Here is a 17,429-nt window from a genome sequence, read left to right as displayed (position 1 = left end):
GTTAAAAATGGATTAAATGATGCATAGTGGAATATGAGCTCACCCCTTTACTAAACTGAGGGTTTACACTAATTGGAGAATATTCCCATTTTTCAAGTGAAGTTTTACTGAAATAAAAATGAACACCAACAGCAACGAAATTACATACACCCAATGTAGGAAAGGAAATTCACATAAAGAAGAAAACATATTAGCAACCTCAATTAAATGAAATAGTTAGACCGCCACTCATGATCTTTAATACTGAAAAATATATTGAGTGCATTTATATCAAGATTCTTTCACTCCGAAATGTAGATTTCCTTGGACTGTGGTTTGCAAAGGGCCTTGAAATACAAATCAATGTACTTTTTTACAACAATTACAAAGGCTTCCGGTGCAGCTTTGATTCCCTGAAGCAGAAAATGGCTGTTACATGATAACAACAATACATACTAGTAATATTTAAAAGTAGTCAGCTATGGGGCCATAGTCTTTTAAGAAGAACACCTGCAAGGGTCTAGCATGAAATGGCATTACCAGGCAGACACTGTTGCGGAATGTCCTATGGAATCGGACATACAGTCTGTTGACCACAGTTCATGTATTTTGTACTCTCTGTAATCTTGGATACAAGAAGTTAAAGTGGCTTGAAGTTCTTCTGGTCAGTCCTGGTCTGGTCCATTAAACAATGTATTTACCTAAATAAAAATAGGAAAAAAACAGGATATAGCAAACGCCTGAGGAAATTACCCTGCATTTCCTCATCATACTAGACCTTCTAGGGACATGTTGGAAGTCTCTTATACTTTAACGGTGTGGATTCTCTATACCGCCTTTGAATTGTGTTTGTCCTGATTAGCTCTGTCTGTTCACAAACAGTTATCGATGTAAACACAAATAACACTTTTTGATTGATTGAGCCCTTTACGCACAATCCTCTGTTAGCTTATACTGACGTTTCCTGTAAACAATTGAATCTACAGAAGAGAGTCGGAAAGTCCTATGTTTTAAATATCCCATGCAGGGATGCTGACAGTGTTGTGAGAGCACCCTTTATTGTCCAAGTCCTCGACCACCAGACCATGGTGAGCAACCCTCCCACTCCTCAGGGAAAAGAGTCCGCTCTTCGTCGAGGTACTTGGTCCAGCATCAGAAGGCGCAGCAGACTCATTGGGCATCTCTTCCACAAAAACACGGTTGCGCACCCCAAAGACCATCCTGTGGTGGTTTGACTCAGAATAGGTTTGCCTGTGGACTCTTTTTGTGGAGCAGAACTGAACCTTGAAAGCCTCTTGGAATCCCCTGCGGAAGTTCTCGTTGAAATAACCATACACTATAGGGTTCACTGAGCTGTTGAAGAAGGCCAACCAATGAGCAAATGGGAAGATGTAAACAGCGATGAGATTGAGCTGCTGGTCGCTGAGCTTTCCGTAGTCGGTCAACAACATCAGGGTCCACAGAGGCAGCCAGGAGAGAGTGAAGAACAATGCGACGATGATGAGCATGTTGATGACCTTCACCTTCCTCTTGGAAACCCTTCTCCCCTCGTTCTCTTCCGTCTGCGAGCCCCTGATGGGTGCCGAGGACTTGAACAGCTTGAAAGCTATCCGTGCATACATGATGACGATCAACGTGAGGGGGGCAAGGTAGATGTGAGAAAAGAGGACGGTGGTGTAGATCTTCCGCATTTCCTTGTCAGGCCAAGCCTCCCAGCAGGAGTAGAGTGGATAGGAGTTGTTGTAGTCGTCCACCATGAAGTGATACTCGTCCCTGGTGACCGTGAGAGTGACGGCGGAGGGGCACATGATGATGAGGGCCAGCACCCATATGATGATGATGGTAACAATCGCCTTTCTCAGGGTCAGTTTCTGTCTGAAAGGGTAGACAATGCAGCGAAACCTGGAGAACATACGAGGAAGAAAAAAGAGAAACACACAAAGAAGCATTAATCAATTGGTGAAAATGGGGTACTTGAAATAGGCAGCAAGGGTTTACAAGCTGAATAAATTTAAATTTCAGGCATGTGCATTTTTTCTTCTCTTTTAATTTTGCAGTACATCTCGTCCCCCAACTGTGGTTTACTTCCTGTGATCTTCTTAACCATTACTTTTTGTTGCATGTTTTATTCTACGCATAGCCTGGTAAAGCTAATAGGTCCGGCAATTTGAATGGGGTGCTTCTTTACAGATTAGCAAATACTGAGGGGCTTATTTATGAGCCCCTGCATCACTTTTGCGCCACCTTTGCGTCACTTTTTGTGACGCAGCAGCAGCGTAAAATATGCGCCACGTTGCACCATATTTACGAAGTGACGCATCTAGGCAGATGTGTCACTTCGTAAACCCCTGCGCTACATTATACCTGCATCAGGTATAGTGTATGCAGGGTGGGCGTTCCCCTGCAAGAATGGGTCATAGGAGTGGCGCAGTGAAATCTATGAGATTTCGCTGTGCCACTTCTGGGACGCCAATGCGTCAAAACCTTATGCCTGCCTCATGGCAGGCGTAAGGGTGACTCAGGCCCTTACACATGGCGCTTCACTTTCTAAAGAACGTAGTACGACCCTGAAGACGCAGGAAGCTGGAGCAGTGGAAGGTGATCCCAGAGGAGAGAGGGGTAAGTGGTTCTGTGTAAACAGTTGTGTAGGTGTAGTGTAGAGTGGTGTATTTGGGTGTAGGGTAGTGTAGGGGTTCGTAAAGGGTAGTGTTTGGGAGTAGGGAACGAACTGAGGGTAGGGTCAGGGTCGTGCAGGGGGTAGTGTTTTGACGTTTAGGGTAGTGTTGTGGTGTTAGTTTAGTGTAGGGTAGTATTTTAGGGTTTAGTGTAGTGTTGGGTTTTCGTGCAGGGTAGTGTTTCAGTGTAGGGACAGGACTGAGGGTAGGGGCAGGGTCGTGCCTGGGATAGTGTTTTAGGGTTTAGGGCAGTGTTGTGGGGTTAGTGTAGTGTAGGATAGTGGTTTAGTGTTTAGTGTAGTGTTGGGGGGTTGTGATGGGTAGTGTTTGGGAGTAGGGACAGGACTGGGGCTAGGGGCTGGGTCGTGCTGGGGGTAGTGTTTTAGGGTTTAGGGCAGTGTTGTGGGGTTAGTGTAGTGTAGTTTACTGTTTTAGTGTTTAGTGTAGTGTTGGGGGATTGTGATGGGTAGTGAATGAGTGTAGGGACCGGAGTAGGGGAATGTGTATGTTAGTGCAGGGGGTAGTGGTTTAGGGATTAAGGTAGTGTTTCAGTAGTGTAGGGTAGTGTAGTGCTTTAGTGTTATAGTGTTGAGATGTGCAGGGTAGTGTATTTCTATTTATTATTTATTGTAGTGTATTTAAAAAAAAATTTTTTAGTATGACACGTTATTCCGTATACCATTTTTATCACTTGGCAAGTTTTTACTTTGCAGACATTAACAATTTCAATGTAATGGTATGCAAAGTAAAAACTTGCATAGTAATGGTTATTGCTAAGTAATAACCACATAGTAATAGCATGCAAAGTAATGGCATGCAAAATAACGTCTCATATTCATCTGTCATTCCTTGCGACATGATGCGTCATACTGTAAATGTGACGCATCATTGGTGTTGCAAGGAGGGCGCACTGAGAAGTGGTGCATCGCTGCTTTCACGCAGCGATAAACAACTTCCCATAAATGAGGCCCTGAGTGTTTGGTTTAGTTAATGGGTGACTGGATGAATGCGAGCCAATGGGTGAGTGAATGGTGGATAGGTGACGCTGACTGGTCAAATGCCAAAATGACTCAATGGGTGAATAAGTAGAAGGATGAGTGTATGAATCGGCAAAGGGGCGAGTGATTGGTGCATGCATGATTGAACAAGGGGATGTATGATGAATGGATTGGGTGACAAGATTCCAAGAACAAATGCCAAATCACACCAAAATCATATATACCGGGCTACACATTGGCAGTGACTTTGAAAACAAAAGGGCTACATTTACAAAACCCACAGGTATAGAAGTAGTACAATGGTGCATGGCTCCTGTGTCACATTACATAATAACAATAGTAAGGATTATGTTCAGTCTATGAACCAATGCAATTAACCAACTATCCTAAAACAGTAAATATTTGTCAGAGAAGAAGAGCAAGCATATTACGTATATAGCACATAAGATGCAAGTCTCTTTAATATTCAGTTAAATAGATCGCACTAGAAAAGGGACTGATGTAAACCTGCTAAAAGAAAAGAGCACTCTTGGTCAGAAACACGATTACAGCTTTAAGTATATACTGACATTTTCTCACTTCTATGCCCTCTTTTGAATGTTATAAACACATTGACTGAACAATCTGACCTTTACATGCATTAAATGAACAACAATACTTAGAAGGAGAAAAGGGCTGCACAATAACAGCATCTATAGCAATGCTGCCATTAACATTTGAAATTGAATTCTGAAATCTATTGTAAAGGTCTTTTATGTTTGTGCTAACCAGGTTTAAATATGTGCACAAAAAATTCAAACATCCATGAATAAAATGTCCACAGGGAGCCAAAACAGCATACAAAAGGGAATTTTGTCAGCACAGGGCCACTGGTAGACTTTGCTATCTTTTATTTTTTCCTATTATTTAGTTTTGTTGAAATTTGTCCTCAATGCCTAGTCTTAATTATACACTGTTATGCCTTGGTGAATAGTGTTAATCTGGCATTGCTAAACATCATAGCCTAGTGTTAATAAGGCAGTATTATGCATAATTGGCTAGTGTTGATTTGGGACTATTAAGCCTTGTTGACTAGTGTTACTTTGCACTACTATGCATCATTGGCTAGTGTTAATCTGCCAATATTAAGCCTCATTGACTAGAATTAAGTTGTCATTACCATGCCGTATTGCACAGAGTTAATTTAGCACTAATATGCCACATTGGCTAGTTTTCATCTGTGACTACTAAATCTAAATGCCTAGTGTTAATTTGGCAGAGGTATTCGTCATTGGCTAGTGTTAATAGGGCACTTCTAAGCCTCATTGCCTAATGTTACTTTGTCATTACTATACAGTAGTGATTTATGCTAATTTGGCTCTAATTAGCCTCATTGCCCAGTGTTAATTTGGCACTTGTATGCACCATTGTAGGAAATCTGCATTTACTCCTTGGCCATCCCTGATGTTCTGCATTTTTCTGGGCTCAATATTGCTGACTTTGAACAATGTGCACTTTATCCCTACTGACAAGGAGTAAAGGGCCTGCTGTCCCCCTTTAAATAAGGTTAAATTGGCTTATTTCATATTGTTGCATTTAATTTACCTGTCCGTCCTTGGTATATGGTGTAAAAAATGCACCCAGGGCCAGGAAGTTAAAGGCCATCTGTAGACTGAAGCATCTATTGTGCCATTAACTACAGTGTAAATGAAAACATGGCTACAGGCGTACCCGGTGTAACCTGACTGCTGCAGTGTAATACCTGCAGTGCGACATAGCAGGGTGCACACTTTTCAGTGGGACATGTAGAAAATTAATATTACCATGTCCCTATAGTGACAAGGCCCAACAAGCTACTCTCAGTGTGGCAGGCATAGCTGTCATATGTAGAAAACCAGAGTACTGATTAAAATAATAGTGTCAAGTCTCAGGAAATAGACAAACTAGAAGAATTATTAAATCATTATTTTTAATAGTGATAGAAAATCCTATTAAATGGTGAAGTCAGACTTCTAATAAATATTATGGAAAGGTAACTTTTAGAAGGTTATCTTTACCCTGTCTGGAGCCCCTGTAGGCTAATTTGCATTAACTTACCACTAACTTCTAGCCTGCACGTGGCATGATTTAGGTGTGAACGAGGTGTCAAATTCATCCCAGGAGCTACACAAAAATTCAGCTGCGGATACCCTGTTGGCACAGCAGTATCAAATCCTGCCTGACAGTTCTGACAGAAGCACATGTAAAACCTTTGCGCTCTCTAAAGGATCAAACAGGAGAAGAGAACAATTATTGTGTATTTCCTGTCTGGCATTAGGGAACCATGCTTTTTCATATACGTCTGTCTCTTTGCTTGTTGTGGATCCAAAACCTGCTACAATTGGAATTTAGTGTTAGATGTGGGAGGACATTGGTGATTTCCCTATGACACTCCCACCTCCCAGAGCCCATGTTTAGTGTGACTGAAGTCTTTCAACATCTTGAAAGTAACCTGGCACATCATATTTTGTGCCTGTCTGACATAAAGTGAACAGGAACCACTGAAAAGTGGGTAGGATTGCCCCCATAAGCTTTTACCCCATTGGTGAGGGAGTGACCAGGAGTCACTCAATGGATTAGCGTGTGCCAAATCATAAATGTGATGCTCTAAGGCACCCTTTTCAGAACACTTTCTCTACCTCTGGAAGAACAAAAGAGAATTTGACCTGCTATCTGTGATCTTAGGGGAGTCATAAAGAACTGAAAATGCACCCCCTTGTACCAAGAACAAAGACGTGGACTCTAAAGGTCGGCTGACTTACCTCCTGTGTGGCAAACCTGAAGAGGCCTTTTTTCTAAAGTACCCAGGTGACCAGTGACAGCTGGACTTTGCTGATGGCCTCTGATCATTACCCTGAAAGTCTCTAAGGCCTCTTTGTGGACCTGAGGACCTTATACATGTACTCATGTGGTTCTTCGGGCACCAAAAGAGACATTGGACACTGGGGGACCTCAGTCAAAAGTATCCAACCAGCAGTTCAATTGTGCCAAATTGAAGTTTTTAGGAGAAAATTAAATGCAAGGAAATCGTGTTACTGTAGACATTAGTAAAGAGCGATGCAAATCGATACATTGTTAAAGAGCAATATATGCCTTGGTTTTATAAAAATGCAATGTAGGTTATAGTTCTCCAGAAAGCAGAAACACACGTTTGGCAGGTTTTTAGTTAAATAGAAAAACATGGTTACAAGCCTTGAAGAGAATATAATCACAGCATATAAGCAGAGTCCATTCTCATTGTTGAGACGTTGTTCAGAAAATGTTGGTCAAAGGTGACTTTTGTCTAAATCATACCAATTCGGATAAGAAGCCTTGGGAACAGAGTAATGAAAATAAACACACACGGGGAAAGAAGGTTACTGTTTCACTAAAGCTTTGTTAGAACTATGATAAAGAGAATGTAGAGAAAAAGGTTGCCACTTTAACGGACACAGGCGGTGGGATGTATCTGTAAAAGTATAGAATTAACTTACGTGTTCTTTGACTTGTTATTGGCTTTTTGAGACAATTGTGTTTAGATCATCACTTTTTCACCTATGTAAGCAGCTGCCTGCAAGCAGCAAATTGAGCTCAGCTTTTCCACCTCTACAGAGGTGACTGACTCCCAGCCATAATAAGTAAACTTACTTTTGTCTTGCCAAGAAAAGTCTTGTCTTTTCTTTTTCCAGTTTTCCACCCAACATTTGGGGAGCCAGATAGGAGTCATATTTGCCCTCGGACAACTGCTGTCACCGGAACACCACCTACCCCCTGTTGCATAGAGTATAGCGCATTTATCACAAGGTAAGCCAACACTGAGTTACCTAAAGTTCTGCCTATTCATGGTGGACAGGTAGGACTCAAAGATTTCTGTCTATAGGTTGAGGACATCACAGACTCCATTCCATGTTTGTACATGATATAACTTTTTTCTTTGGCAATTATAAACATGGATGAAATGGGTTACTGCATGCAAGATTGTGTATAACATTACATAATATTAGGTTAAGGCACTACATAGTCGAAAGAGAGGTTTTTGCAATATACAGTTGGAAGTGGTCAAATGTGGGTAATTTGAAGTTGGGAGTCCTATATGTGTTTAAATATTTTGATGTAGAGAAAAGGTTTAAAGGCCACTGTCACTAAACTTTACATCCAGTAGGAACTGAACACTTGAATTGCTACCTAGGCGTAATGTCTGGAAGTCACTCTATGGCCTCTGAAGCACATGGTTTGAGGGTTGTCCTCTCGTAAGTGCAGCTGGGAAGTGACCAATAGCTACCAAACTAGTTTAAAGGTTAGCGTTATAAAAAACTGCAATTCATTTTAGAAATAGTTAAAGTGTTTATATTTTTAATATGTTAGTGATGAATGTGTGTATATGCATGTAAATAAAATTGTGGCCACAGAGTAATGTTGCTTTATAATGTTATGATGCATAATGTATAACTAAGACATAAATTGACAGATTCCCTATCTTGTGAAAGATAGTGTAACACTTTAGGAAAGGAACAGTGAATAGATAAAAAGCAAAGCAATTATTATAGAAATATGGGGACTATGGAGACTCCGTATATAAAAAAAACCTTTCCTCGAGATCAGAAAAGGTTACATAACTATTGTAAAGAGTGGTTTAAGGCCACCCAGAAACACACGCTTCATTCAAAGGGAGGCACATTTGATGATAAAATATTAGAACATTCTACTGTGTACCTTAAAAATAAATATATAGGGGTTTAGTTACTGAAGCGAGAAGTCACCTTGGCCTTGTGGCGAGTCTTTTGTGAGAAGCCTAAAACGTTTTAAATACTGGCACACCTTTACCTTGTCAGCTCCACCACCCCCCTAATGACCCTACAAGTAACTCTTCTAAGGTACCTGGTATTTATCCATTAGCGCAGTTACAGGAAGCTGGAAGCTGTGGTGGGATTTGAGACTCCTCCACTATCTCCAAAGGAACACCTTAGTATTGCCCTACAGTCACCATAGCCGAAACACACAAACATTTCCCAAAAACAAACAAGGGTAGGTGACTCTTAGTTTACAGGACAATTGGAAGCATTACATGTAGATCGGGTCTCTCCCCAGGAGGTTAGAGAAGAAGGGCAGGGTCTAGGAGATGATGACGACCTGTCACATTTCTCTTCAGTGATGTCACATTTGTTACAGAAAAGCGATATAACAGGAAGGGTACTCAAAGGAGGGTTGTCTACACCACAACAAATAGGCGTAGATGATGCAAGGTGGAATGATGATACAGATATGGCTGTTGGTATGACCCGATGGCCGGTACCTTGAGAAAAAGTTGAGGACGTTGAAAAGGACTGTGGATGATTTGCCACCTTGGCAAAAGGAGAAAAGATACATTATAATTACACCAGAGGACATTCAGAATTGGTTGTCACAAAGTTAAAATAGAAAAGATGAGAGAGACTCAGGGAGAGAAGGACTTTGTGATGATATATAAGAACACTTTCAGGGAAATTTTGGGAGGATGGTGAACAGAATAGAACCAATTCATAGGTACACAGATGACATGGTGAAATACTTCAATCTCAGGAGGCTAGACACCGCACTTCCAACATTTGCTTTAAAGAGAGGCCCCTGATTGACCATGTTCATTGGGAAAAATCACCCAGTCACACTAATATGTTTATAAAGACAACTAGAGAAGGAGAGCAGGGCACTTTCCCTAATACTAGGAGACCACGAGCGGCAGAGCTCGAGCATTTATGATTTCAGAAAACACATGGTCAGCCATATCTCCAAAGGGGATCTTGTGAGGTTACTGAGGGATTGGTGTTATGTGGTAAATCAATACCACAGTTGAGTGTCAGTCGGCTCTATGTGGCTATGATCTCATCCCCAATGAGATAGTTGCCCATAGAGAAAACATTTGTTATGATGTTGTACCCTATCCAGATAATTTAGCAGGGTGAACTGAAGGCCTAGATCCACAGATGAGCCCATGGCCAAGAGAATGGTTTTTCAATCCACATGACATGGCAAATGCTGAGGATTGTATACTCTACAGTGAGGGAGATTTAGATTGGGATTATCCCTATATGTGGCAGAGTCTGTGCATAGGACAAAAATATGCCAGACAGCATAATCTTCAACATTCCTTCACCCCAGTGAGCCAGATGCCCCTGATACGTAAGGAACCTGGAGCACCTCATTATGTTCCATGGCCACAAATGGATAAGGAAAACCCCCAAAAAAAGCTGCTACAAGTGCTTACAGAGGGAGCAGGGAAGTGGGTTAGGACCTTTGAAAAACAAACCAAAGGCACCACCCTGGCTGTAGGGGAAATAAAGAGTTTAGTTAGCTCCCTCATAGGAGATGAGAGAGACACTGTCTTCCATAAGGCTGGAGTGAGGAATGTCACCCTTACTGAAACCAGGTGTGATGGGTCCCTATTTAAATTGGTTTGGACATTAGTCTGGGATCGTTGAAGAGAATGTATTCTGATAGGCCAGAGATTGGGTATCCCATGGCTCAGTCAATGCAGCCACCCAATTCCTCAACAGAACGAAAAAGAAATGGACGCACAAGGGTTCTCTGGGGTGGCAATGAGGGTTCCATTAACTAAGCAGATAGAGAAGGAGATAGGGGGAGAGTATGTTTATGGTTGGTTACTATTTTCTCCTACTGTCCTTGTCACTTTATTAGAGAGAGATCTTAAGGGCCAGCTAAACATGACTATTAGGTTTGAGCCTGACAGCAATATGATTTGTATCACCCCTGAAGTTCGTCCTTCCAGGATCATGACTGGAACAGTAGATATTGGAGACAAAATGAGAGCACGACCTACTAACATAGAGGCATTTACCACAGTGATATACACAATAGTAGCAGAAACACTCAAGCTTTTGGGAAGGAAAGTTCAGTTACCCAAGAATTTTCTTTCTTGATGACAAGGACAGGATTGTTGGATACCTGACAGCGAATTGCTATTACAAATAGAGGCCGTAGAAAATACACAGACCTATGGCACGATAGCTGCCTGTGATCATAACCACTGCCTATGGGCATTATTATATTCACTGTACTAGGTAAAACAGTCAAGGAAATACTGCCTGACCAGCTATTTGATGATGATTCTAAGAAAATGTTTTTAGTTTTTCGGGATGACATGCTACTTAGGACAGTATTGGATTCACTAATGTTCTGGTGTCCAGCCCCATGTTCGCTCCTATTAAGCATACTATAGGCCCAATAACAAATAAACACTTATTTTTAAAGATAGACTACTGGACATATCATTTGTTTGGACTAGCCTGACAGAGTGTATTTGGAGGAAAAAGGTGGGTTTGAGTTGTTTGATTATATGGGCATTGTCAGATCAGGATTACAATCTTTACCATCACATATGCTGTGTATACTTGATAACTGAGTATGGGTCAAACACTAAAACAACATAGGAAAAATGCATATCATTCCAGTAACGATAGATTTCAAATGCACTAACCATCAGGACAGGATATATACATCCCATCTGAAAAGAACACCACAGCTCACAGCGATATCACTATTAGACACCGACATAATGCAGACATCAGCACAAGTGTCAGAACCCCTTAAGGACTGAAGAGGACATTTTAAATAGAAATCTGTGATAGCTTTGTGTCTGGTAAAAGTGCCATTGTTTTGATTTAGACAAAGTAATTGTAAAGATTGACTGAGCTAGGCAAATGTCTCAACAGTCAGCAAGTGATCAATCACAGCGGCAGATACCCAAACTAATTATCCATCTTTATAACAGTCAGGTTGTAGCCCTCTCCAAAGGCACTGACCACAGGATACACCTACATTAGCCCAATCTGATAGCACATATATATATATACATATAGCAAATAAAGAGTTGTGCTCCTGAGGCGGAAGCCGGGAGCGAGGCACCTTTTTTAAACTTTTGAGTGTCACAGATTTAATTGTGGTTTTAAAATTTAAACTGTCACAGATTACTTGTGTAGTTTTAATCTCACTCACTTGAAGCTAGCAAGCAGTCACAGCGGAGCAGCGCTGACGCTGCACGGCAAACTCCATCACTCCTTCGCGCCCTCGCCACGAGCTGAGGCCACGCCCCCTGTTTAGGCCACGCCCCCAAGCCGACCACTACAAAGACGCCGATTCTGGGCGCCAGGCAGATCCCAGAGTTGTGCTCCTGAGGCGGAAGCCGGGAGCGAGGCACCTTTTTTAAACTTTTGAGTGTCACAGATTTAATTGTGGTTTTAAAATTTAAACTGTCACAGATTACTTGTGTAGTTTTAATCTCACTCACTTGAAGCTAGCAAGCAGTCACAGCGGAGCAGCGCTGACGCTGCACGGCCAACTCCATCACTCCTTCGCGCCCTCGCCACGAGCTGAGGCCACGCCCCCTGTTTAGGCCACGCCCCCAAGCCGACCACTACAAAGACGCCGATTCTGGGCACCAGACAGATCCCAGAGTTGTGCTCCTGAGGCGGAAGCCGGGAGCGAGGCACCTTTTTTAAACTTTTGAGTGTCACAGATTTAATTGTGGTTTTAAAATGTAAACTGTCACAGATTACTTGTGTAGTTTTAATCTCACTCACTTGAAGCTAGTAAGCAGTCACAGCGGAGCAGCGCTGACGCAGCACGGCAAACTCCATCACTCCTTCGCGCCCTCGCCACGAGCTGAGGCCACGCCCCCTGTTTAGGCCACGCCCCCAAGCCGACTCCACCCCCCCTGCAACGGTATAAATTATGTGCATATTCCGGTCGCGCAGCGGGCGAGCGCAGCGAGCGCGCCGTTTGCGCGCCAAAGGCTCGCCCAAGGTAAGCCCGTCTGCGCCCGTCCGCGACCAGACCGCGACCGGGGCCGGACACACTGGCGGTGAGATTGCACATAAAGATAGAATTGTCTGGTCGTGGGATAACCTATGGTCTCTAAATACCTTGGCTGACACCTGTGCTCACAGTACCGATCTTGGGTCCTCCACTTTCCCCTATACCGGTAGGACATGTGGGTTACAATTAGGTATACCGGTCGGTATAAGGGCTGTAGGATCTATTAAATCCAAGCCACCGATCAGTAAAGACCTTAGCGCGGGACTTGTGAACTGTAGATCCCTTGCAAAGCATGCAGATGATATATGGCTGCTGTTGGAAGGGCACCAGTGGGATATACTGTTTCAAACAGAAACCTGGCTCAACGACGATAACATGACTGCCATTGCACTGGCTATCCCCTCTGGGTATAAAATTTGTTTCTCCAATCGACTAGGTGATAAAAGAGGGGGGGAGTGGCAGTTATATTTAAAGAACAGCTCACACTCACCTCCTCTGCCCCCACGTGCATTCAGGGTCTAGAGGGACTACACTTCTGCTTTCAGGTGGGATCTCAGCTATCCCTAGCGGGACTAGTTATTTACCGCCCTCCGGGGGGGAAGGAGCCCAACCTCACTACTCTGATGGATATCATCATCCAAAGCTCCCTCCTTCACCCTCAGTTTCTTGTCGTCGGGGACTTTAATATTCATATGGACAGGGCAGATTGTCCCTCAGCAGATTTACTGAGGTCTACACTGATCTCAGCTAACCTCAAACTCATCAATAAGGACCCCACACACAGAGCGGGCCACACGCTTGACCTAATAATTTCCAACATCTTAAACGTGTCGGCAGATACACCGCTACCTCTAATATGGTCAGACCATTTTCTGATACCATTCCTAATTAAAGTAACAGTTGATAAACCTGTGTCTAGCAAGTGCTCTTTCATGAAAAGACAATGGAGCAAACTAGTCCCCGACATTATGGGTCAAGCTCTTGCTCAGAACCCTCCGACCCTCACCTCCAATGTGGATACTGATGCCCAGCTACTCAATGACTCGATTGGCAACATGGTAACATCCATTGCCCCGGCAACGGCCGCTATATCTAAACGAGACTCTCCATCTGCTCCTTGGTTCTCTCAGGAGCTCAGACTGCAAAAATCAGATTGCAAAAGACTGGAGCGTCTATGGAGGAAAAACTATGAACCTCTAAAGAAGACTTGCTATAATGAAGCATCCCAAAAATTGCATAAAGCTATCAGAAAAGCAAAAAACAGTTCTATGCGAACTCTATTCAGTAAGCTGAACACCCAAGTAAAGAAACCTTCAAAATAGTACAGTCTTTCTTCAAACCTATGAGTGTCGAGAGGGAAGTTCTCCCGTCGATCTCATTTTGTAACAGCATTTCTGACTCCTTTGACTCAAAAATTAAGAAAGTCTATGAGTCCTTTGGTCCAGAGAAGATCACGAAAAAAACCGATCTAGCTGGTAATACATCGGACCGCGCTATCTTGACACAATTTGATCCAATAGACCTAAATACGGTTAAGCTAGAACTCAGTCGATGCAAATCGGGCTCGCCGGACGACCCATGCCCTCCTAAACTTTGGAGTCGCATAGCCGACTTCGTGGCCCCCACTATTCAGCATATATGGAATTTGTCCATTTCTTCTGGGACATTCCCGAATATCTGGAAGCATGCTACTCTTCTCCCCTTAAAGAAAAAACCAAACGGGGACCCCAAGGACCTCAACAATCTTCGCCCGATTTCTCTCCTGGCAGCACCAGGTAAAATGCTTGAGAAAGTTATCCAGCGCCAATTAAATCAATTTATTGAGCAAAACAAAATATTACACGAGACACAATCAGGCTTTAAACCCGGCTTTAGCACTGAAACAGCACTAATTGAGGTGGCCGAGTCAGTGAGGTGGTCGATGGATTCGGGAGATTCAGCCATGCTGGTGCTCCTGGATCTGTCGGCCGCCTTTGATACGGTCGACCACGATATTCTGCTGCTACGATTGGCGGAGTTGGGCATCCAGAGCCAGGCTTTGGAGTGGCTACAATCATACCTGACCCAAAGGACTCAGAAGGTGGTGCTAAGGGATGTCTCTTCTTCTCCTAAAGCCCTTAGCTGTGGTGTCCCCCAGGGCTCAGCCTTGAGCCCACTCTTATTTAATGTTTACCTTGCTCCACTCTTCACGCTGATTGCCAACTGGGGGATCAAGTCAATTTCATACGCCGATGACACCCAGTTGGTGTTCCCATATTCAGAAGTGTCAGAGGCATCCTTTCTGAGTTTGAAGGGATGCCTACAAGATGTGGCCTGCTGGATGAACACCAATAAACTAAAACTTAATGCCAGCAAGACAGAGGTGATTTTTTTCGGCAAAAGCCCCCCTCCACCATCTGATCTATGGTGGCCGGCAGAGATGGGACACGCCCCCTCGCCCAGCCATTCAGCAAGAAATCTTGGAGTCCGGTGGGACGACAAGTTGTCCTTTGTTTCACACATCCAGCAAGTGGCAGGTTGCTGCATGAGCAAGCTGAGGAATCTTCGTAAGATTCTTCGACTTTTACCAGCTAGCTGCCGAAAAACTGTAATCCACGCCACAATTACATCTAGGCTGGATTACGCCAAGGGTTTGTATTTGGGCTTATCGAAGTATCTTATACAGCACTTCAACTGGTCCAAAATGCGGCTGCGAGACTTTTAATGAGGATTCCCTTCAAGCACTCAATCTCTCCGCATCTCCTCTCCCTTCATTGGTTACCAGTGGCAAGCAGAATAAAATTTAAAGCACTTACCTTGGCCTATAGATCTCTATTCGGCAACTGCCCAAATTACCTGAAAGCCAGACTACCAAGGTACACCCAAGCCCGGTCCCTTAGATCTAACAACAGTGTCCGTATTGCAGCCCCTAGAGCGAAAAGAGCCTGGTTAGGTGGACGCACTTTCTCGGCCAATGTGGCGACATTATGGAACTCGCTGCCCCCTGCTCTCCAACAGGCCCCATCCGAAGCATGCTTCAAGCGTTTGCTGAAAACCTGGCTGTTTGCCCAACCACATTAGACACCACGTTAGACTCCAGCTTTCTACCTCACGGTCACAACACTGTTTCTATAGCGCCGGGACACCTCCTCGTGAGGTAGCTGATCGCGCTCTATAAAACGCTGTATTATTATTATTATTATTATTATGGGAGAAATCCACAAACACCAAGGCATTGACTGCACATCACGTTTAGTTCTCTGGACAACATAAATCAACGTGACTGCATCCCCTCAGGATTGGGGGTAGTAGAATTATTACCCCAAAACACACAGACAGAGGAAGAATTATTGGACAGTGTAGCTAGGGATATCGAGAACTCTCTTGGGGTTGATCGGGATCAGGACTTTGATACAACTGGGGTAGAGGAGTTCTTAAAACAGATAACTAAAAGTAACTTTTATACCACTAGAATAGAGGAGTTTGCTACAAATTACACAAAACCGGTTGCGGTTGTCTAACCAATGGTGCAGTATTCTCTAGAAGAGCCATTGTATTTGTAATTGTGAGGAAGGGTAAATATGTGTTTATTAATCCACCCACCCCTGTGCTGCCGCAACCTGAAACAGTGGCTATCTTGGCTATTAAGAAATTATTGAAAAAGACATTGCAGGGAAATTTATTGATCATAACAGTACTGACATGCCTACTCTTCCTGATTGTGTGTTGTTTCTCATACATAACCTAGATGCTTTTAACAAAGGGACAAGTAAGAAATAATGCATCTAAGGAAAATAATACTGAATTAGTTTCCTTCACACAACGGTTACATAGCATATCTTATGTGGGCCCATGAAAAATATCATGAACATCTCTAAATGAAAAGGCTTGAGAAAACAGCAGTATGAATGATGAACACAGTCATATAGTGATATTTTGAATGCAACAAATCAATAATTGGGTGTGGTGACCTCTTGTTAAAAGGGTGGATATAACTGGATTTAGAGTGCATGAAAACAATTCATCAGGGTCTCACATTTCTCTTATTGGCAAAAGTATTGTTGACTCTCACCTGCAAGGATACCCCTGACCTACTGTTGTGGGCATCAGGTCATGTAACCAGCTTTCTTGTATTTCGTCGAGTTCTGTGCGAATCTCCCACTTGAGGTCTACCTGAATCTGCCAACAATTTTCACAGCTTTGCAGTTTTTACCCAGGAGGGTGAGCACAAACAAACTACACACACACACACACACACGTGTATGTTTATATATATATATATATATATATATATATATATATATATATATATATATATATATATATATATATATATATATATTCACTGAAAAAACCATAGGTTATAGACCATATATAGTTAGGAATTAGCATTTAAAAAACCTTATTTTACTCACACAAAACCATTGAAATTCCATATATAGTTAGTTGTACTAACTATATATCGCGCACCCGCAATCCACTGCTGATCATGTCACATATTACATCATTCATGACATGGTCAGTGACATCACTGATGACATCACTGATGACATCTCAAATGACATCACTGATGACATCACTGATGACGTCATCCAGTGACTGTATAATTCTGTAAAGTTAAAATATGTCTTACATAATGAAGAATGAATGGATGTATAAGTGTCTTGATGAAGGATTTAGTAGGGGCATGGCTGACTGTATGAGTGACTGATTAAATGTGTCTCACTGAGTGCATGGGTTAGTGACTAAACTGTCTTAATTTGTGCATCATTATGTCTGTTGTTCTGTAAACTGCTGCATGTGTTGATCAGTAGCTATATGATTAACTGTATGGGTTATTGATTGGTTGTCCAAGCATTTGTATGGGAGACTGAGTGTGTGTGTGGGTGGCTGGGAGGTGTATGACTCTCTGCATAGATGTGTGAGCAGTTGATTGACTAGATGTATGGGTTCAAAAGTGCATGTGGAAACAGCTGTATGGGCGGTTGACTGT

At 42.8% G+C, this 17,429-nt stretch overlaps 1 protein-coding gene across 1 annotated transcript in view; it reads right to left on the bottom strand.

The window, feature by feature from the left end:
• Positions 1–736: 736 nt before the first annotated feature.
• LOC144752541 (neuropeptide FF receptor 1-like) overlaps positions 737–17,429 on the bottom strand; it is a 197,106-nt gene continuing 180,413 nt past the window's right edge. Inside the window, exon 3 of the mRNA XM_078640436.1 lies at positions 737–1,881. Within this exon, the coding sequence (XP_078496562.1) occupies positions 990–1,881 (892 nt within the window). The 3' untranslated portion in view covers positions 737–989. The remainder of the gene's footprint in view (positions 1,882–17,429) is intronic.

This window comes from Lissotriton helveticus, chromosome 5_1 (genome assembly GCF_964261635.1).
Source record: "Lissotriton helveticus chromosome 5_1, aLisHel1.1, whole genome shotgun sequence".
Classification (NCBI taxonomy): Eukaryota; Metazoa; Chordata; class Amphibia; order Caudata; family Salamandridae; genus Lissotriton; species Lissotriton helveticus.
This window is presented reverse-complemented; position numbering and strand designations above follow the sequence as displayed.